The 22173-nt window shown below is 43.4% G+C and overlaps 1 protein-coding gene across 4 annotated transcripts in view; it reads left to right on the top strand.

Annotated features, from left to right (window-relative positions):
• C8B (complement component 8, beta polypeptide) overlaps nucleotides 1–22173 on the top strand; it is a 51142-nt gene that overhangs the window by 5057 nt on the left and 23912 nt on the right. The window contains exons 1-7 of one of the 4 annotated variants that reach the window (XM_011973850.1): nucleotides 3526–3810; nucleotides 9829–9985; nucleotides 10346–10474; nucleotides 13128–13269; nucleotides 15207–15348; nucleotides 17769–17901; nucleotides 20207–20404. In XM_011973850.1, coding sequence (XP_011829240.1) covers nucleotides 10424–10474; nucleotides 13128–13269; nucleotides 15207–15348; nucleotides 17769–17901; nucleotides 20207–20404 — 666 coding nt within the window. In that variant the 5' untranslated portion in view covers nucleotides 3526–3810; nucleotides 9829–9985; nucleotides 10346–10423. Of the gene's footprint in view, nucleotides 1–3525; nucleotides 3811–5659; nucleotides 5887–9828; nucleotides 9986–10345; nucleotides 10475–13127; nucleotides 13270–15206; nucleotides 15349–17768; nucleotides 17902–20206; nucleotides 20405–22173 lie in introns of those variants that run through there. The other 3 variants (XM_011973849.1, XM_011973847.1, XM_011973846.1) reach the window with 3 other exon arrangements.

Below are 22173 nucleotides of genomic sequence, written 5' to 3'. Positions count from 1 at the left end.
AGCACAACAAAAATTGAATTCTAACTCACATGAAGTCCTTTATGGGTCAGCAACGGCTCTCCTCCATCCAGTGACTCAGGGGTTTAGGCTTTCTTCACCGTAAGACAGTGTTCTGTCAACACATGCTTCCAAATCCACAGGACAGAAGACAGAAATGGAGAGGGCACACTGGCTCTTAAGTGGTTCAGCCTGAAAGTGTCACATCTCTGTGATAAATTGCCAAATATCCATGAATTCCTTCCAAAATCGTAGGCACGCCCCTTTGCAAAGTGACTCTGCTGTTCCTCCCATCAACCGGTATAAGCTCTGTCTCCAGCTCTTGAATATGGGCTTGGTCATTGCTTCAGCCAAGAAGACAGTAAGAAACCTCAGGCAAGCAGAGGTTTGGAAAGCACTTGTGCACTGGGACTTGTCTTTTCTTGCTGCTTTTTGAAACCGTTAGATCACCCTGAGATCAAGCCTGAGTTAGTCTATTTGGAGTCATGTGGCCCATTTACTTCATCACTTCAGCCAATGGCCAACACTAACTGACAGGCAGAATGAATCGTCAGGCAGGTGAGTAAGGCCATCCTGGACCAAGCAGGCTCCTGCTGACCTACCAGTTGGCTGAACCAAGGCAAGGCCAGCACCCGTCTTAGTCTAGGCCTATTTGATGACCCAAGGAATTGTGAGCTGATAAATGATGATTATTTTAATCTACAATTTTGGGATTATTTGTTATGCAGCAAAAGCTAATACAAAAATAGGTATCAGGAGTGGAGCGCTGCCATAGCAGAAAAGTGAAAAGTGGCATTGACTGTGGAACTGGGTGGAGGCTGGAAAATCAGTTAACAAAAGTTGGAAAAACAACAAACTGTTAGTGGATCCGTAGACTTAGAGTTACAAATTCCTACATATAGTTTAAAGGCCTAGAGACATATGATCAGTTTCAAAGCTCTCGCATGGTCAGAGATGAGATCTATAGCCCTGAGTAAGAGCAGCTAGACCAGAAGAGTGGTATGGTGTGATAACTGTAATAGACTTAAAGCAGTGCTAACACATCCTAAAGGCAAGGGGAAGCTTCAGAATTAGAAAAAGGAGCGTTTAGGAGTCAGAAAAAAAAAAAAAAAAGTGTGTCTAGCCATAGATTTCCTACTAACCAGCTGTGGAGACAGCTGTGAAACCCCGTCTCAGAGGCTTGGAAGATTATACTAAGTTTCTTGGCTTATTGTCAAAATCAAATAAGATGATGTATGGGGAAACTGTTAAATTGCTAAGAACCGTCCCTGAAAAATATGTGTATTATTTTCCCTACAGCCTGAGGCGGCCGTCCTCCAGGCCGGATCTCAGGTGAGCTGCACTGAGAAACCACCAGGGGGCGCAATAAGGTTGGAACTCAAGGAGACAGGGGCGCCTGGAGCGGAAGAAGCCCAGGAGAATCTATCGGGAAGGCTTTCTTGAGCAAATGACATTAATATAAAATTTGAATAATGAGTCGTATTTAGCTAAGTGGCACATACTCTGGACAGAGGGAACGGCATGCAAAAATCCTGGAGGTGAGAGAGCACAGGATTCACTCGTGTAACTGTCCTCTCTAAGCCTGCAGGCTCCTCCGTTTGAACATCAGGTTGAGGAGGGCGAAAGTCGAAGGGGAGTCCTGTCTGCTAAGGGTTTGATTTCTCTTAAAGGCAGGCAGATAGGGAGACAAGACATGGATCTTTCTTGAAACACAATTTTCTGCTTGTTTACAAATGATTAACCACCACAATCAATTGTGTCAAAGTTCAGGTCAGTTGCATCCTTTGGGACAACGGTGACATGTTGCCTTGTACTTAGGCTTATGACAACTGGAATGCACCCTGGGTGGTCTGGCAGAGAACTTGTGTTCTGTGTTTTGGACACAATGTGAGAAGACTACCACCTTCTGTGGCTTTCCCGTCCATCCCCTCACTATACTTCCTTATTTGATTCTCCAACCCCAACCCAGCTACTCTGCAGGGAGGCAGGAGGGGGAGGCTTACCATTTCGTACGTTCAAACCCAAAACAAACTTATCAAGTAGGCAGTAATGAATTATTATCCCCATTTCACAGATGAGAAAACAGAGTCTTAGAGAAACTCTGTAACTGTGTTTAAGGAAAGCAAATCCAGTCTGTGTTCTTTCCACTAGCCCACCCTCATACCTTGCAAGCTGCCTCTCCCATGTGAGGTTCCTCACCCACATCGCAATAGCAAAAGCAACCTGTGTTGCAGGTTGGTTTTGTAAATGCCAGGTTGGTGCAGTTTGGACTTTAATATGTTGATTCTGGGGAGTGAGGGTTGGTTTTCAGGAAGGTAGGTTGGAGAATCTCAGTCATTTGCATCTTTTGGGATACAAGCAATAACAACAACACATATATATTTAGATAATTATTTTCATGTAGTGATTTCTTTTTGCTTTTTCTTTTTTTTTTTTTTTTTTTTTGCAGTCTCACTCTGTCGCCCAGGCTGGAGTCAAGTGACGCGATCTCGGCTCACTGCAAGCTCCGCCTCCCAGGTTCACGCCATTCTCCTGCCTCAGCCTCCCGAGTAGCTGGGACTACAGGCGCCTACCACCACACCCAGCTAATTTCTTTTGTATTTTTAGTAGAGACGGGTTTTCACCATGTTAGCCAGTATGGTCTCGATCTCCTGATGTTGTGGTCCACCCACCGCGGCCTCCCAAAATGTCATGTAGTTATTTCTATAATGCCTATTTGTTCAACATTTACACATTGGGTATTTGGTCTGACTCTCCCAACTGTGAGTGGTAAGTCGGCATAGTCCTAATTTTACATATGAGGAAACAGAATCAGAGACAGTCAATGAAAATATCAGCTCACTTATAGAGAGGGCACATAGAATGTGCCAGGCAATGCTCAACATGTTTTGAATACTTAGATTTATTTAATCTTCACAACAACCCAGTGAGGTTGGAACTATTATTATCCCTGTTTTATAGATGAAGGAACTTAGGCCCAGAGAGGGTTAGTAATTTTCTCTGGCCACACAGCTGGTGAATCACACAGAAGCAATTTGAACTCAGGCAGATGGGCTCTAGAGCCCTACAACCTCTTACTGACTTGCTCAAAATCACGTAACTGGAAAGAGGCAAACATGGAATTCAAATCTTGGCCTGTCTGACTCCAAAGCCTGAATTCTACTAAGTAACAATAGCTTACATATCTGAGTACCCAACATAGGCCTGTTCTAATCATTTCCTTATATTAATTTGTTTAATTCTCACCACTTTGCAAGTAAGGAAAATGAGGCACAGAAGTAAAGCAACTTGCCCATAGTCCAAAGCTATTAGGTTGGTGCAAAAGTAATTGTGGCTTTTGCCATTTAAAGCAATGACAAAAACCGCAATTACTTTTGCACCAATCTGGTCAGTGACAGAGAATGTACTTGAACCCAGGCTGTCTGGACCTAGAGCCCACAGTCCTTGCAGCCTCACTAATAGCCTGTCCACTTAGCAGCTTACCCCAAAGTTATAGAGGAATAAACACCATGCTGCTACAGATTTTTCATCATTCTGGTTGGTTTCCAGAGTGACAGGTAAGTTTTTGGTCTGTACAAAGTCTGAGTTTCCAGTCACTAGTGGCTTTCTGTTTACTTTGCAGAGCTATTTGCTCTTGGGGACAGAAGCTGACCGTGCACTCACAGCACAGACTTGTCATGGGCCTAGCAGCCTCTGTGGCATCTCCTGTCACATTGGGAAAATGAAGAATTCCAGGACATCGGTGTGGAGGGCGCTGGTGGAGCTACTTCTTCTCTGTGCTGCCCTGGGCTGTCTCAGTTTGCCTGGCTCCAGGTAAGTGACAGTTACCAATAATTCGCTGATCAATAATATGACAGGGAAGGTGCAGCCACATGATGCTGACCATCTCTTTGTCACATGTCTATTGAATGAGGAACGTCTCTTGAGGCAATTTGCATGCATCTGTTAACATACTATCATCAACCCTCTTCAAATTATTGTGGAACCAAGCGGCTGATTTCAACAAAAGTTCCTGTAAGAAACTGACATGTTTAAATGTATTTTGTCATGCTGAGAAGAATAGGATATTTGTTCTGTATTCTGAACAAAGCCTCCATGTGATTCTTTATGAAAAAGAAAGTTTGTTACGCACAGAGGAAAAAAGAGCCAATTCATGAGATGATTTTAATAAATGAGATTGACCCACTCTACCTACTCATCAACCTCAAATCTTCAGATTCTCAGGTTCTTTCCCATCCCCCTCTTACACACACACTTTCTCTCTCTCTCTTTCCCCCTCTACAATGTTCCCAGCAGTTACATGCTAACTGATTTGTTTCATTATTGTTAGTCTCCATTAATAGGGTGCAAAACAAGCTAAAGAGAATGTCTTAGTGGGAGCTCAAACTTGGGCTCCAGTGATAGAAGAGCCAGTGACGTAGCAATCTGGGGACGCTCCGTGTGCATGAGAAACCCCTACCATGAGATGTTGAAGTGTGCATGTGTCCCCGGCCTCCATGTAAACACTCCTGTGGGAAGAGGGACTGTAATTCCATTCCTTTTACTTAGTCCAAAAATGAGATCTGAACAAACCTTTCACTTGGTGTGAGGAGTACCTCCTACCCATGGGACACAGCCTCTGGTCTCAGTTCTGTTGAGTTGCCATTAGGAACCACAGCATGATGAGCATTCAGTCACTATCCATTGGCCACTCAATAAGTAACAGCTATTAGGATGATCAAGAATCTCCATTTAGCCCAGAGAATAAAATAACTAAGCTGCCAAAACCTTCCTTGTGTGTACTGTGTGTACACAGAGAAGCATTCAAGACCCAAGAAAATGTCTCCAGAATGGAGGACTTAAGGGAACTGTAGCAAACCTATCTATAGCACTGTGCCCCTGGGTGGAGATTTCTGTTGGGCTCTGAGGATACAGAGATGAGCCTATGTTCTCACAAAGAATGCCAACATGTGAGCACATGCTGTGTGTACCATTGCAAGAGATGCCACAGGGGCAGCCAGCAAACAAGGAGGGAATGATCAGCTCTGTGGGGCATGGGGCCTGGAAAGGCTTCAAGAAGACAGAGTGCTAGGACTGAATCTCTACAGGTGAGTGGGTGTTTGCCGAATGGCTAAGGGATTGAAAGGTGTGCCAGGTAGAGGGAGCAGCACAGGCAACTGTGCATGAGTGTGAGAGAGCTGGCTTGCTCCTGAAGCTTCCAGACACTACAGTGGGCCTTGAGCACAGGTCCTGGCAGGGAGTTGAGAAGGATGAGATAGAGTAGGAGTGAGCAGGCATCAGGTCATGGGCAGAGTTAGGGGATGCAGGAGTACCAGCTAAGGAGCGTGAACCGTATCCTCGCCGCAATGCAATGGGAGGACATTGAAGGGTTGAAGCAAAGGAGCGACACGATCAAATTTATATATTAGGAAGTTCACTCTGAGGTAGGGAGTGGAGGGGCAAATGGTTGATTAGGGTACAGCCTGAAAAATTGTATTTAATCGTCACCACAATGTCATGAGGTGGCTGTAATCTCTCCTTCTTGCTATGTAGGAGAACAAACTGATCCTCAGTGACAAGAAAAGATTCATGCATGTGTGGTGAGTCTCAAACCCTTACCTGAATCCAGGTATAGTTCTGACATCCACTCGTAATTCCCATGAGGCAGTCTCGAACACATCAGGTATTGGAATTCCATCCATGAAGTAAAAGATTAGTCTTTAGTTCTGGGACAGAAAATGCTGAGACCACCTTCGTATTGGCCAAGAGAGTTTTTTGCTTTGACTTACTCTTGTAATCAAGTCAGACAATGAAATCATAATCACTGTGTCATAAGATCTATCATTTATATATTGCCACTCTGTACCAGCCACTTGGAAACATTAGCTATAATCCTCACAGCTATTCCATGTAAGTGTTACTGTTTACCATTTCACAGAGAGGGAAACAGAAAACATAAGTGTCCCAAGGCTACCCACTTAACAAATAGCTAACTATGGATTCAAATCCAGTTTTGTTCAGGTCTCAGAATCCCTGCACTCTCTCTGCATCCTTCTGCTTCTCACTAATGCGTTGTCCCCTCCCTGCCCCAACCCACCCTCCAACCCCCACATTGTGTATCTGACTTGCTGGCCTCCCGTGCCATTTCTTCATCTCTGGGCCACACATTTGTTGCTTTGAGATGTTGCTTTAAATTTCATGTCTACCACAGCAAACAACAGAGAGAAGAGAAATTGAAAACCTGCCACCCAGAAGCTGCCCCTTCTAGCAAAGAAAAAGGATGCTGTTTGCAAAGGGGATGCAGCTGCTTAACAAATTGTGTGTGACAAGAAAGTTGTTGTGTCAGGGCATTTCTACCGAAAGTCAAAATATATTGACGCACCCCATCTATATAAGCTGATGGCTTGCAATTTACTGCTGACCCAATCCTGCTGTACTGGATGGATCCATCTTTATTTTGATCAGAGACGCCTGTTAGGAAGAGAGTGGGAGACCTGGGCCCGGTGAAATGTGTCCTAATGCTGGCTACAGCATTTTCTGCATCCCCAGGAAAGACACCTCCTTGCCAGTCCTTTAAGTAGAGGGGGCACATGTTCAAGGACCTGAGCAAGGGTGTTTACTGTAGCTCTATTTGCAATCGCAAAACACTGGGAAAATATAAACGTCCCTCAAAAGGAAAAGGAATAAAATAAATGCAATGCCTGTCATATAATAGAACATCCAGAAAAAAGAAATGAACTAGATCTCTTTATGAATCAACATGGATAGGCTTCAGAAATGCAATGTCGATTAACAAAAGCAAGTTGTAGAATCGTATGTGTAAGTATGAATAAAGCACACACAAGCAATACTATAGATAGTCTATAGATGTCAAATTATTTAAAAGAGACTGGAAGGAAACACACCAAATTCATGGCAATAGCTCCTCTGGGGGTAAGGTGGGGGGAGCAAAATTGAGACTGCTATAACATGCAGATGTCAAAATTAAAAATTAAAAAAAAAGACTTGAAGCAAGTGTACCAAAGTATGAACAGTTGCCAATCTGGATGTGAGTACAAGGGTGTTTATTATATTATTTCTTGTACTTCTCTCAGCCTGTTTAATTTTTCAATGTTAAAAGCATACAGAGGATTTTTAATGACAGAAGTTTAGTCAGTAGGTCAAAATGTCCATCAGGTTTGTTTCTATAGAAATTCATAGGGGTGAAAGGCTTGTGTTGTTCCCACACACAGAGGCCCTGGTGGAGCCTAGAATTTATGTGGCTCCTCATTAGTCCCAGGAATTAAAGATGTGACTTAATGCTAGCCTTTCTTTCAGATTTGCATTTTGTAGTACTAATAAACCGCACACATTTCATCCGATGTAATTTACAAACATACTATTTATTCAGCTGATTACTTCATTATATTGCCACCTTCCATAATGAAAATTGGGTGCAAAAATGAGAGATGTGGTAGATATAACTACTTTTTACCAAGTTCTTTCTGTAAGTGATCATCTTGCCCATTAATAGGCTTTCAAATCTCAGAGAGGAAAATAATTGTGACTCTTAATAGCTAGTGTGTCATTACTTATCCGCTCAGTCTCAACTGTGGCGCTGGAGTTGTCTTGGTTGCTAAAAACACAATGTAACTGTTTTGTAGTTGAAATAGGAAGAGGGTACCCTGCAGAGCTGTCAAATACATACTTAGGGGAAGCTAAATCACAGACAGTATTGTTTTGTCAAACCTGGTCAAATTAGTAGATAAGAACACATTCTGCAGCCCCCCACTGGTGTGCAGCATCCTGCCTCAAGTAACCATTTTAAAGTATCCACCTGTGGTTTCCAGTAGTCTTTGACCTTTCATTAAAGATCCAACTTTACTAGGCAATTGATTTTTGCTGGTCTCTGGGGCGGTCATGGACACGGATTTCACTGTAGTTAATATTATCCTCTTTTTAGGACTTTTGCCAAGTGAGAACGTATTGTTAATGACCTTGTCGGGAGTGACATCCTGTGTGTATGAGATGGTGAAAACTACGTGATGCTCTTCTCCCTAATGACTCAATCCTGGATATGGGAATGAAAGAGGCCTTACATAGAGGTTGGAAGAGATTGGTGGAGTCACTGCTGGCCCTGTTTCCTTCCAGGCAGCATGGGGCAACGGAAAAAGCCCATATATACTCCAGAGATTAACAGACCTTGGCTCAGATCCTAACACCACTGCATACCAGCTGCATGATGGTGGACGCGTCACTGTCTCTCTGGGCCACTTCACTCATCTGCCCAGGCGGCAGTGCTCCACAGCTGCCTTCCAGCATTGCTGTGAAAATAGAAGGAGGTAGCATGGGTGATGCTGGGCCACTGAGCACAGCCTTGACATGTCTGTCATAGGTGCTCAGCAAAACCTCTATTCCTTTTGTCTTCCCATCTCCTTTTGTGCCTTGGAAAGGAACACAAATTACAAAGAATCTTACAGTGTAATGCACTCTTTCATTTATAAGAAAAAATAAGAATCATCATACACTCTTCATATTATAGAGGAAGAAACTGAAGGCCCAGGCAAGTTAATTAGCATCCTCATTCATTCACTCATAACCCAATGTGCTCCAGGAAATGAGCAAAAAGAATTGCCTTATCTCTGCTGGTGGTGCTGAGGTTTCCAAGAATAACTGTCCTTCACTCACTTCTCCTCTCAAGAACCATCTCTTCCTCTTCCACAGCTTTTCATGGTCAGATCTGTACCTAGCACAAATCTCTTATCCTGAGATCCAAGCCCATATAGGAACTATTTACTAAATGAGTCTCTGTAGGTGTTTCAGGACACCTGGAACTCAGTATGCCCCACCCAAAACTCACGTCTTCCCCATTAAGATTTATTTTCTGCTGTGTTTCCCACCACTCACACACTCAAATGGGAAACCAGCATCCATTTACAAGGCCTTCCTTTAACACCCCACCTCCACCATCTAATTATCCATCATTTGCCATCCATTCCACATAAGAAATATCTCATATGTTGGTTCTCCCCATCCTCTCTCCCCAACCATTGCCATGATTCAGGCTTATACCACTCGATGGGACTGCTGCTGCCAGTCTCCTCCTTGTTTCCCTACCACCAGGCTCTCCTGACTCCCACTGGACCTGCACAGCTTCAACCATGGGGCCTGCATGCTGGAAATCCTTGCCCTCTGGATAAAGTCCCATAGAGTTAGGACGTGAGACATGTTTCTCTTTTCCTATTCTGAGATAAACTGTGACTTCCAGAAGTCAGAACCTTGGTCTTATACCTCTAGGTATTCCCTGTAGCACAATACCCTGAATTAGTCCTCAGCAAATATTTCATAGACTCTTAACATGAACAGATACCTTAAAGACAATCTAGTCCAAACCTCTGATTTTCCAGAGGATGAAACAGAGGCCCAGAGATGGGGAGTAAATTGCTTAAGATCATATATCTAGCTGTGGTTGTGTTCCTTGCATAGCTGTAGCATTTTAGAGTTTATAGTGTTTTCCCATGTGCTATCATTTTTAATCCTAAAAATAGCCTTTGTGGCAGGTTTGATTATCCCCATTATATAGATGAGAAAAGTGAAGCTCATACAGGTTAAAAAACCAGACCACAACCACTCAGCTGCTAATGGACTGTCTTCTGATCCAAGTTCAATACTCTTTTGACGAGAGCTAGCCATAATGTTAGGTGCTTACTACATGTTCAATAAATATTTGTTGGATTAATTATCTTGGAATGATAAACTAATAGCCTTGCACAAGTGAGCAAATATATATTTATTGAATGTACAAATAGATGGTTGGATGTATACTTAATTCCCTTCTGATATGTGACTCTCTTCTCTCATGGTGACTTTTAGAGGTGAAAGGCTACATTCCTTTGAGTCAAATGCAGTCAACAAGAGCTTTGCTAACAGCCGACAGACGCGGAATGTGGATGTTACCCTGATGCCCATTGATTGTGAGCTGTCTAGTTGGTCCTCTTGGACCACATGTGACCCCTGTCAGAAGAAAAGGGTAAGCAACCAGGCCTGGGACAGCTCTAAGCCTCCAGGAGCCTTTGTCCCCAGCAAGATTGGCTGAGCCATTGTTAACAGTGCCTGGCACATAGTTGGCCCTCAATAAATGTCAGCTAACTTAATTAACGCATCCTTTCCTTCCATGCTTCCAAGCAGCAATAAGTTCTTTCCTTTGATTCTCCAGTGTTTTCCAAACACACCCATCCTTTCTCACTCTACCAGCTTCCTAATTAGACTCTCTGCCTTGAACCTATTCTTTCAATCAATCTTTCACCATGAAACAGGGGAAGCAATCACAGTGTATGTCTGAGTTGTCTTTGCCCACTTGGAAACTATTCAGTCTACCGATGACACTTAGGATCACGTCCAGGATCATGGTTTTCAAGGATCCCTATGACCTAATCTAGCTTATATCTTCAGCACACTGGACCCTTATATGACTCTGGCCTTCACTCTCTCTGGGCATTTCTTCATGCTGCTTTCTCAGGTGGGGTGACTTTTCCCACTTCCTTCACTGGCTAACACCTATTCACAATTTGAAACTCTACTCAGGAGCTGCCTCTTTTGAGAAAGCTTTTTGACTCCTTCTCAGCCCTACCTCCAGTTGGATAAAGCAATCTTTTATGAGCTTCAATAGCTTCTTATTAATCTTGTATCCTAGCATTTATCACATCATGCTGCTTATTTTTCACCTTCACTAGACAGTGAACTTGTGAAGGCTGATTCAATTCTGCATCTTCAATGTGTAGACCAATATCTGGCACAGAATAGGTTTTTCATAAATGTGTGGTGTTTGATCTTGTTCTGTTTTCTGATATCTCTATAGGGAAGGGAAGGTTGTTGTTACACTTTCTGTTAAACAGGTAGATAAACAAGAAATCAGAGCAGGTAAGTGGCTTCTTGAGTTCACCTAGTAGTAAATGCAGGCCTCGAACTCAGGCCACTGTCCAGTGTTTCTTGTCTAGGGTTCTACCAGTGAACACACTCAGTTTCTGCAATATCTGTCATTCAACCTCCTTTGTCATAGAAGGGCTGACCCAGGATCCTAGTTCTGAGAACAACAGATATGCCAGAGAAAAGAGAATGGTTGCTATTTCCCCAGATCCTTGGGAAACCAAATCAGCCATGGGCTTAGACTCTAAAGAGGCTGTGGAAGTAGGCCCAGGACAATCACGCAGTTAATTGGATCAATGGAGAGAGTCAAGCAGGATCATTCAGTTCCCAAAGTAGGTTTTATTGCTGAAGTTATCAGCATTGATCCAATTATCTGGATAATTGCTTCATCTGCACCATAAACTAGGAAGACTCAGCATGACTCAGCCTGGCAGCCAGAGCTCCTCTCTCAGAAACTGCTGCAGACATTCCCTCAGCTGGTCATCATCCCTGTCTGCAGGGTCACTGGCTGGGGGCTCAGCAAAGCCCCTCAAGTCAGATTGGGTGATGTATTTCCTCCATCACTTCCACACTCCTCGAGCCCGCTTTGCCTTTGGAGCCTGGAGCTTTTTAGTCTTTTTTTTTTTTTCCTCCCGCAGTGTTCTCTGCAAGCCTTGTCCCTGTCCTGACAGGCTCTGCCTTCCGGAAAGAATGACCCTCTGCAAGTACAAAGGGCATGGGTGAATGGTTATCTACATTTCTTTTTTTGGATTTCCAAAGGCCAAGTATAGATGTCATACAAGTAATAACTATGCCTCATTAATGTCATCCTGCAAAGCAGGGGCTGCTATCCTGGCTTGCCTCCTGTGCTCTTTTGTTTGCTAAAATCTTGACTGCACCTAACATTTGGAATTCACCCAAATCTGATCACTTTCTTCCTCTGAAGAAGTTTCTCATTGCCCCAGGATAAAATCCTGTAATCACTTTCCCAAGGCCTGGAGGGCCCTGTGTTATCTGCTCTTTTCTATGTCTCCCTGTCACTCTGGCCACTCTCCTACTTGTGCTCTTCTATCCAGCCACGATGAATCTTTTTAATGTTTTTAATGTTTTAGTCCTCTCAGCTTTGATCTAGGAATTTAATCTTTTTAATGTTTTCGTCCTCTCAGCTTTGATCTAGGAATTTCCTCCACCCATATCACTCTTCTGTGCCCCACTCTCACCAGTTCTTCACACCTGCCAGACATTCCTACTCAACCATCAAGTTTCAGCTGAGGTGTCACTTAGTTCTTCCAAAGCCTTCCACTTGGGCTTCTCCTAAGTTTGCATGAGGGACTCCCGATGAGCGTACAGAGCACTCTGCCTCCCCTGTCATGGCACTCATTGCACTGTGCTGCAACTGCCTGGGGCCCAACTCCAGCATCTGTGACCTCCTTGAGAACAGGCTAGGGGATACAATTACCAGTAAAATTGACCAAACAAGCAAGCAACAATAACACCTACCTTTTTCAACACTGGGTGGCTTAATCATTTTGGAATAAATGAATAAGATGGTAGAGATATAGCAATATTGACTGCTAAAAAGCAATAATAAAGAAAAACAAGTCCAAGAAATTGAATGCCTACTATATATCCAACAACATAATGAAATTATATAATTTAAACTTCACAACTGAACATTTAGATGATTCATGATCCCTATTTTACAGATGGGTAAATTGAGATTCATAAAGATTAAGTAATTTGCCCAATATCACATGACTATAAAGTATCAGAGTCAGTTGTAGCTCCAAAGCCCATGTTTTTGCATTTATAATATACTGATGTCTTCAGGAATAAAGGGGAATACTTGAATCAACCCAGTAGAGTAATTAAGCTGAGAGATAATTTATTTTGTGTTATTGAACTGGCTACATGAGTCCATTTACTAATCTTTGACTCCAGAGTCCATGGAGTCAGCATGGGCTGACTTTCCCACATTCAGCAAATCTTGACTGATCACTGCAGAAGCAGAGATCAAGGCCAAGGTCTCTGCCCTCAGAGAGCTCACAGACTAATTGAAGAAACCATCTGGCAAACAGCCAATCACAACATAGCTCCTTAAGTGTATATAATGGGGGGAGCACAAGGGGCTGGGGGAATGATAATCAGACATTTCAATGCTCTTGTGGAGCCCAAATCCTGGCTCAAGACCCATTTACACAGAGTATCCCTCAGCTCCTGAGATCTGAGGCTCTGCTCTTGGTTCACCTGGCTCCTCTCTACTACAGTACAGGTATGCCTACTTGCTCCGGCCCTCTCAGTTCCATGGGGAACCGTGCAACTTCTCTGACAAGGAAGTTGAAGACTGTGTTACCAACAGACCATGCAGAAGTCAAGTGCGATGTGAAGGCTTTGTATGTGCACAGACAGGTATAAATCAACGTAGGAGTAAGAGGGGAAAACCTGAAATGAGATAATGGTTCTTGATGACCAAGGGACAGGCCATGTCTAGTGATCAAGATCAGAGTCATGGGGCAGCTCAGGAGGCCTCCTTGTCCTACAATCTCTGACCTCCTTTCACATGTATTATGTTATTAAAATCACCTTATAATGTAGGTGCTATGATTATCGTCATTATACACCTTAAAAATCGAGACTTGAAGAGGTTACTTCTTCATATAGCAGGTAAGTGGAAAAGCTTCTATTGGCAATTTGAGAATTCAGATTACATTCGTTGACATTAAAGACATAAAAATTATGTGTGCTGGAGTCAGAAATCTTGGGTTGAGTTGTATTTTGACTTTGTGACTAGGAGAAGTCCCTTAACCTTTCTGCATTTTGGCTCTCTCAACTGAAAATTAGGGATGATGTGAATACCTTACAAGTCTGTTATAAGTATCAAGTGACATCATAGCTATGAGAGCTCTTTGTAGACTGTTGGCTCCCCTAGCTCTCTCAGAGGTCTGGGGTTAAGTAGAATGTGACAAAATCTAGAACGGTTACATAGGGCAGTTAGCGTCATTTATCTCTGATAAATCTTTAGAAAGATATTTCCTGTCATTTGCATTTCTGCATCACTAAGTCCAAGATGATCCCTAATGCATGATATACCCAGTAAAAATTATTGTTTATAAAAAGGAAGAAAAGAAAAAAGGACAGATGGATAGATTGACAGAAGGAAGGAAGGTAGGAAGGAAGGAGTACACAAATGAATAATCACCTGCTGCAAAACTAAACAAACACAACTTTTCAGTTCATTCAGAGAATCCAAGCAAACAGATGCTTCTCTATTTCTCCGTCTCCAGCAAAAATGAGAGTATTTTGACCCACATTTTCTAGACGGGAGTTGCAATTCTCCACATTTACTGTACCCATGTGGACTGTGCATGGGGATTTTTCAAGAAAGAGTTAGAGATTCTTAGAGCAATTTCCAGGGGTTATTGCAAATGCAAAATTCTATCCAATAAATCTGAAAGACTTTTTTACAGTGTATCCATGGACTCATTATGGCCAGTGTTCCATGATTCTGACCAAAGCCATAATGGTTACTCGGGCAGGCTTTAGTTTAAATGCCTGGTAAGAAACATTTGAAGGCCAGATTGTTATTTTTCTGCTTTTAACACTCCAAAAACATTGGTTTAAAATGACCAGACATATCTGAGGAAATAGGACTACCTGTCTTATGGACTTTATCTCCCAACAATATACTAATGAGAAAGGAAATCAATCAGGAAAAAAGAAGTTTAAAGGAAGCAAAAGGGGTGCAAATAATTTTTCATAATCCAAATGACTACGTTGTTGAAGGCAGTGTGGTTTAGAGGGAAGAATTGTGATTAGACAGTTAAATGTTTCAATCCCGCTGCAAATATTTACTAGTTAACGTGCACTTGGCCCTCAAAAACACGAATGGTACTGGTAACACTTACACAGCACTTCCTGGGAGTCAGTACTGTTTTATTTACTCATTTAGATTTTGAACAACCTTATGGGATAGGTATGATGACTTTTCTATTTTACAGGTGAGTACACTGAGGCAGAGAGGTTAAGTAACAAGTGAAGGTGGCCCAGCTCACACAACTTACAGGACCCACCCATCTCACCCCCTCTTTCCAGCCCCAGGGAGAGAGAGTCCAAACTGTGCTGCTGCTTTCGGGAATACAACCCTGACTTCTTCTGCTGAGGGAGGTGGCAACAGAGGAATAAACTGTTAGTGCCATAACCAATCTATCTGGTTACGGGATGATTAATTAAAACAGGGCAGCATGCAAGACCTGACAAAAGGTCTGGCACCTAGTAGGTGCTTATACTCTGTTAGTTCCTTTCTTGCCAACCACGTGGCTGTGGGTAATACTCTTTCTCCATCCTAGGAAGGTGTGTAAACCGCAGACTTCTTTGCAATGGGGACAACGACTGTGGAGACCAGTCAGATGAGGCAAACTGTAGAAGGATTTATAAAAAATGTCAGCATGAAATGGACCAATACTGGGGAATTGGCAGTCTGGCCAGTGGGTAAGTGACCATTTTTCTGTGGTGGTGATGGGAAGGCACAGCATTAAATGGAATTCTGGAGGATAGAGATATACATATATAAACAGAGTTCCCCGCTCACCTTTCTGAGAAAAGCCTGTATTGTAAGTGACGCTTCTGGTTGCTCTCTGAGGGCAGTTCCAAGTTGCTCCAGGAACACGTCCCACAGACAGACCTAGGCATCAGGAGGGCTGGTTTGGAACACTGGGACAGAGCTGTGCATGTGTGGAAACCATGCAGGCTGCTCTGCGAGGGCTGGGGTGGAGAGGGAGCTTTTTTTTTTTTTTTTAACATCTGCAGTGTGACCATGTTATGTGCTTTGTAAGCCTTATGTCTTGGATCCCATTGACAACTTGGCAGGTAGGTTTTTTCCAGGTGTCTCCCTATCTCCCAGCATTAGTCCCTCTGAGAAGAGAGGTCTCCAGTTAGACAGTGAAGGGATGGATTTCCAGGGCTTCTGGGGATCTCTGAGTTGGTCCAGTCCTCTGGCAAGGACAGAGGAGCAAGGTCAGAAAGGGCCACACTGGCCTGGCATGCACCTTACTTTCCTGCCAAATCCCTGAATGGGATTTACCTTCTTTTTAAAGAAAACCCATCAAATCTCAATTTTTAAAGTTGTCACTAGAGACTCTTCACGTGGGAGACTTCTCTCAGGACTACCTTATAAGCGAGTTATTATAAGGAAATATAAGATAAGGAAACTGCAGATAAGGAAACTGAGGCCCAGGAAAGTTGAGTGAGTTCCAGGGTCACCCAGCTAGAGTGTGGGATAGCAGATATTCAGAGCCAGCGGTAGGGTCTGACAGGACCCTGTAGGAGGGAACAGAAAGAGTGGTTCACTGGCCAGGACACCTCGGGCAAGGCACTTGTCTACGTGGAACTTTAATTTTATCATCTGCAGGAGGAAGTTAATAACATGTTTCTTTCAAAGTGCTGTGAAGATTGAATAAGCGAATGTGACTAATATAAGAGGTGCTGGGCAGCTCGTGTGGTGGGAAGAATACAGACTCTGTTCTTGCTCCACTGTCAGATTTCAAAGTCCAGCCCACCAACTTCTCCTGGCAGGGAGACTCTGGGTTAGTCAGTTACCCTCATGTTTCTCATCTGCAAAATGGGGATAATAATAATACTTACCTCCTAATGACTAATCCTCATAAGGATTAAATGAGCCCTTGCGTGTAAATTGATTAGGATGATGCCTCCACAAAGTCAGCATCACATTATAGTTGTTAAAGAAAATAAATATGTATACATTATTTTGATACATGGAATATGTCATGGGAAAGAGACCCCAGACAATTCTGGTAAGGAACAGAACCAAGGCCAATAAGTGGAAGCTGATAGGAGACAGAGACTCTTAATAAAAACAGAAATTTCAGTAGTTAGAGATGGTCAAGAATGGAGGCTTGTTCTAGGAGGCAGTGACAAATAATGTCTAAAGAGGGGCTGGATTCTTTTCCTCTCTAAAATGGAGACAACATCTGTTGCACAGAGTTGCAGGGACACTAATGAGATGATGCATGTAGCTACCCACTGCTGTGTTTGTCACCAGTTACACCCTCAGTAAACAGTAATTATTGTGAATAATATTGTAAATGGGTTGTGATGAGGGTGGTACAGAAATTAAGAAAACTGCCACTTCAAACAGCACACAGTATAGTGAGGATGACAAATATATACATAGCACATTTATCATGGACCAAGCAGTGTTTTAAGGACTTCATAAACTTGACACATGTGATCCTCACAACATCCCCATGAGGCAGTATTTTCATGGTCCCCATTTGCAAAAGAACAGACTGAGGCACAGAGGTAGTAAGTGGCCACCCAAGGTTTAATTGGCTTGCCCAAGGTCACCTGGGCAGTAAGGGGCAGAACAGAGATTAGATCTCAGACGTCTGGCTCCAAAGTCCACACACTTGCCTACTATGCTACCCAACTCTCGCAAGGCAACTGTAGTAATACAAGACAATAAACGCACAACGGTGCGAGCACAGGGTGTTATGAGGGCCCCTAACCCAGCTGGGCTGCGGCCTTCAAGCGCCGCAAGTGTTAGTGAAACCTCTCACCACAGTGGCAACAGAGCTCAATCTTGACAGACAAGTCAGAGATAAAACAGTGACGGGGTGGAAGGGCATTCTGGGCGCAGGGAACAGTTCTTACCATGGAAGGAGCTGAGTAGACTGGAACAAGAGCAAGTCTCTTCACATGGCTGGGGACTAGGGCACGTGGCTGTGGTTAAGAGTGGCCAGAGATGAAGCTGGAAGGCTGGTTTGGACCAGCTATCAAGGGCCTTGAAGGCTGTGCCAAGGAATTTTTGTTTTCATTCAGTAGGGTCTGACAATCAAGATTAAGCAACCCCAAACCCTAACCTCTTCGTCTTCTCTGTCTCTTCCTCACAGGATAAATTTGTTCACAAATAGTTTGGAAGGCTCAGTTCTTGACCACAGGTATTATGCGGGTGGATGCTCCCCGCATTACATCCTGAACACGAGGTTTAGGAAGCCCTACAATGTGGAAAGCTACACGCCACAGGTAAGGGACAGCCAGGTATCAACGGAGGGAGCCCCAGCTGAGCACCCAGTTAGCAGGGTCCATGGCCCGGCCAGACAGCCTGCTAGCTGTGTGACATTGGACACATCCCCTTTTCTCTTAGAGCCTCAGTTTCTTCATATGTAAAAATGGGCAGTTCCTTCCTTTAGACATTGTGTGGAAGATGACATGCTATATATAGTAACACGAGGGCCATTGTAGAGCAGTAGTAATAGAAACCATAACATCAAAAGCTACCTTGAAGGTAGAAATAAAGCTTAGAATCTGGAGTCACACTGACTTGGTGGCTCTGCCACTTACCATCCATATAATCCTAAAGACTAAGAGCCTCTGTTTTCCTATCTTTAAATTGGGAGTTATGGAGGTTCTACCCTGCAGGGAGAGGATTAGTGAGATAATGTGTGTAAGTATTTAGCATAGCGCCTGGCTTAATAGTGAGTCCACAGAAAATGTTAACTCTTGTTGCTGCTCTTATTGCATTCTTATCAAATCCCTGCCTATTAAAAGCAGGCGTTGTTCTAAGCATTTTATGAAGTGCTCTACCAATATAAGTCCCTATTATGATTAATGTACAAACTTAGAAACACATCTCACAGGCAGTGGGGTTTAAAATAGCCCATAGGACACACACACTTGAGATCTGATGGGAACACACTGGGTGCCAGGACTGGCTCTGCCACAGGTCCCAATTTCACCTTAGGTTAAGTTCCTTTTCCACTCTGGGCCTCAGTTTTCTCATCTGTGAAATTGGTGGACGAAACTAGAAGATCTTCACAGTAATTTCCACTTCCAAAATTGCACCCTTTTTTCTAGCCGGGTATGGTGGTGCATGTCTATAGTCCCAGCTACTTGGGAGGCTGAGGCAGGAGGATCGCTTAAGCCCAGGAGGTTGAGGCTACAGCGAGTCAAGGTCGTACCACTGCACTCCAGCTTGGTGACAAAGCAAGATCCTGTCTTTAAAATGTATATATTGCACCATTTTGAAGGCTAGCTCCTTCTTACTCCTCCTTCCCTTCCTCCCCAACACACTTTTTAGCCAAGAAAGAACAAATTTAGTTTAGCGCCAAACACACTCTCCATCAGGGTGTCCAGTGCCATCCACAAAACCTCTGCTTTCAAGGGAGGATTTCAGAGCAGCCATTACCATCCAGGTGAAAGTGGATCCTAACTCAGGCAGGACATACGTGGTAAACTCTCCGCTCTCCATACCAACATTCTTTGAGCGCTGTGCCAGGTGCCGTGCTGTGATTTACAAGTATAAGCCCAATCCTCAGAACAAGCCTGATGAAAGGGACCATTATCGCCTCCATTTTACACATGAAGAAACTGAGGCATGGAGAGGTCAAGGCAATTGTCCAAAGTCATCCGACTAGGAAAGAGCAGAGATGCAGCGCATCTCAGCGGCCACTCTGCAGACTATGTCTGAACTGCTCCTCCTTCCCCTTGTAGCAGCTGAGTGGTTGCACCCTCCTCTGGGAATTGCAGGCATCCAGAAGCCGATGGGAGCTGTGGGCAGGGAGGTGACTTGAGACTGGTCACTCCAGGGCCCCCGAGGCAGTACCCTTGGCAGTTTCCCTACACACAAAGCCGTGAACACTGGTTTTCGAGCAAAGGGCTCTCCTAAGTTCTCTCTAAGGCACTTTCCTGCCTTTGTCACTTGATCCTCCAGCCACTGCCTTAGACCAGACCCTCATCAACCATCACCTGCACTGCTCATACAGCCTCCTCATCGATTTGTCCCTCTGACTCCAAATTTTTCCCTTCCAATCCAACCACCAGGCTGTCCCAAATCATCTTCCTGAGGCTTGATCTACTTCCTCTGCTGGGTCGTATTTGAATTAAGCCCAGATTTCAGGACAAGTAATTCAAAAGCCTATTTTGACACCAGAACATCTTCTCGCAATATCCCCCTTTTCTCCTCACTGTTTCAACTTCTCATTGAACTGTACTGCTATCCTTGCAGTTCCTGGGGCACACCCTGCCCTTTCCCACCTCCATGCTTTTAATTAAGCTGAGCCCACAGCCCAGAATGTTCCCCTGCATTTTTGCCAGTTGTAATCCAAATCAAAACCAACCTCTAAGTTTCCACCCAAGGTATCGATCAGGTCTGTCTTTACTACTGAACCAAAAGTCCTGAGGTGGGGACACAAATTGGCCCTGGTTTTTCTATATCTAGAGCATCTAATTCAGTATCCAGCACATGGTAGGAGTAGAGTGGCTGTCTGCTCACTGGTATTGAACTGATTTGAGTCAAATGAAATAAAAAACACTTTTTTTCCTTCTTTAGACCCAAGGCAAATACGAATTTACATTGAAAGAATATGAATCGTACTCAGATTTTGAACACAATGTCATAGAGAAAGCAGCAAGCAGTTCTGGTTTCAGTTTTGGTTTTAAAATACCTGGAATATTTGAACTTGGTATCAGCAGACAAAGTGATCGAGGCAAACATTATATTAGGAGAACCAAACGATTCTCTCATACTGTAAGTATGTCTTTGTTGCTTTTAAACGTATATGTTGTCTTACTCCATTTTCTGCTGTTGTAACAGAACACCACAGAATGAATAATTTATAAAGAAAAGACATTTACTTGGCTCACATTTCTGGAGGCTGGGAAGTCCAAGATCAAGGGGCCACATCTGGTGAGGGCCTTCTTGCTGCATCGTAACATGGTAGAAGGCATCACGTGGTGAGGAAGTACATAAGGGGGCTGAACTTCGTTCTTTTATCAGGAGCCCACTCCCATGATGACTAGCTCTCTCCTGAAACAACAGCATTAAACTATTCATAAACCCTCATGACATAATAACCTCATAAATGTGCCTCCTTTCAAAACTGTTACAATGGCAATTAAATTTCAACATGAGTTTTGGAGGGGACATTCCAGCTATAGCCTATGGATCCTTTTGAAATGACATGCCCTCAGATGTGTCTATATTCCACATTACTACTAGTTCTAACAACCGATTATCTTTCTGTTGTCTTGAAATCTTCTCAAAAAAAATAGCTAACTTACTTTTTGAAGAGACCAAGCAGAGATAACCTTCTATAATTATTTTCTTTCATTTTCTAATACACTTTTCCCTTAGGTTTTCAATAAGCTTAAGATGTACCTTTGAAGACTAGAATTTCTCTGGAGACTTTTCAGCCCACAGGAATTTGACTTTTATCCCAGACATCTGGCTGAAATTCCTCTCTGGAATGTCACCCAAGACTTCTTCTCTGACTTCTTAGGGTGCTTGGTGGGGATGACCAAACCATTGCCCTCCTGTTTCTCCTGCTTTCTTTCTGCTCCTTATCAGCTTCCTTCCTGGGTCTAATATTCCCATCTGTCCTTTATTTAATTCATGGCCCCCTTCTCTAGGTACTCTCCAATATCCCCTGGGTGCCATCTTCAACTCACTTCCTCTTTTACAGGGATAAGCTATGAGCCTTCATCACTGCTTCTAACCTCTTGGTTAAACTTCAGACCTTCCCTATCCACTCTTCTGAGCATCTCACCTGGGCATCATGCTGACACTCCAAGGCAATGTCTTCTTCCTAAATTTTCAATGGATGTTAATGGCATATTTCTCTCTACTTTTCCAGGCTAAGAACTGAGCCAGAATCATATCTGGCTCTCACTTCTGCTTCATGTCCACATCTGTTGATTACCAAATCCTTCAGTATTACTCTTCAACATTTGTTTACACTAACTTCTATTACCTCTTAATTAATCCAGGTTCTTTCATCTCTTACTGTGCCCAGCTAAATAGTTTCTCTGTCTCCTAGCTTGCCCCTTCACATGCATGAAGAAATGTTTCTATGAGGCTAATCTGATTATATCATCTGCTTCCTATTGCTTACTCCCTCCCCTTTTCCTTCTCTCCTTCTCTGCCTTCCAGCTCCCTGATTCAAATTGCCAGTTATAGGATGCTAACATTGGGCCAGGCTCTATCCTAAAGACAGACTAGGGATCTATAGTCTCTAGGATAATATTCTTGCCTTCATGTTCACAGTATAGTAGGAGCAGCAAACATGAAAGCCAGTGTATTATTATTATTATTATTATTATTATTATTTTTTGTGGAGACAGAGTCTTGCTCTGTCACCCAGGCTGGAGTGCAGTGGCATGATCTTGGCTCACTTCAACCTCCACCTCCCAGGTTCAAGTGATTCTCCTGCCTCAGCCTCCCGAGCAGCTGGGACTACAGGCATGTGCCACCTGCTTGGCTAATTTTGTTGTATTTTTAGTAGAGACAGGGTTTCACCA

Source organism: Mandrillus leucophaeus, unplaced genomic scaffold (assembly GCF_000951045.1).
Source record: "Mandrillus leucophaeus isolate KB7577 unplaced genomic scaffold, Mleu.le_1.0 Scaffold14, whole genome shotgun sequence".
In the NCBI taxonomy this organism is placed as follows: domain Eukaryota; kingdom Metazoa; phylum Chordata; class Mammalia; order Primates; family Cercopithecidae; genus Mandrillus; species Mandrillus leucophaeus.
The sequence above is the reverse complement of the archived record's forward strand: the minus strand, read 5'-3'. Positions and strand labels throughout refer to the sequence as shown.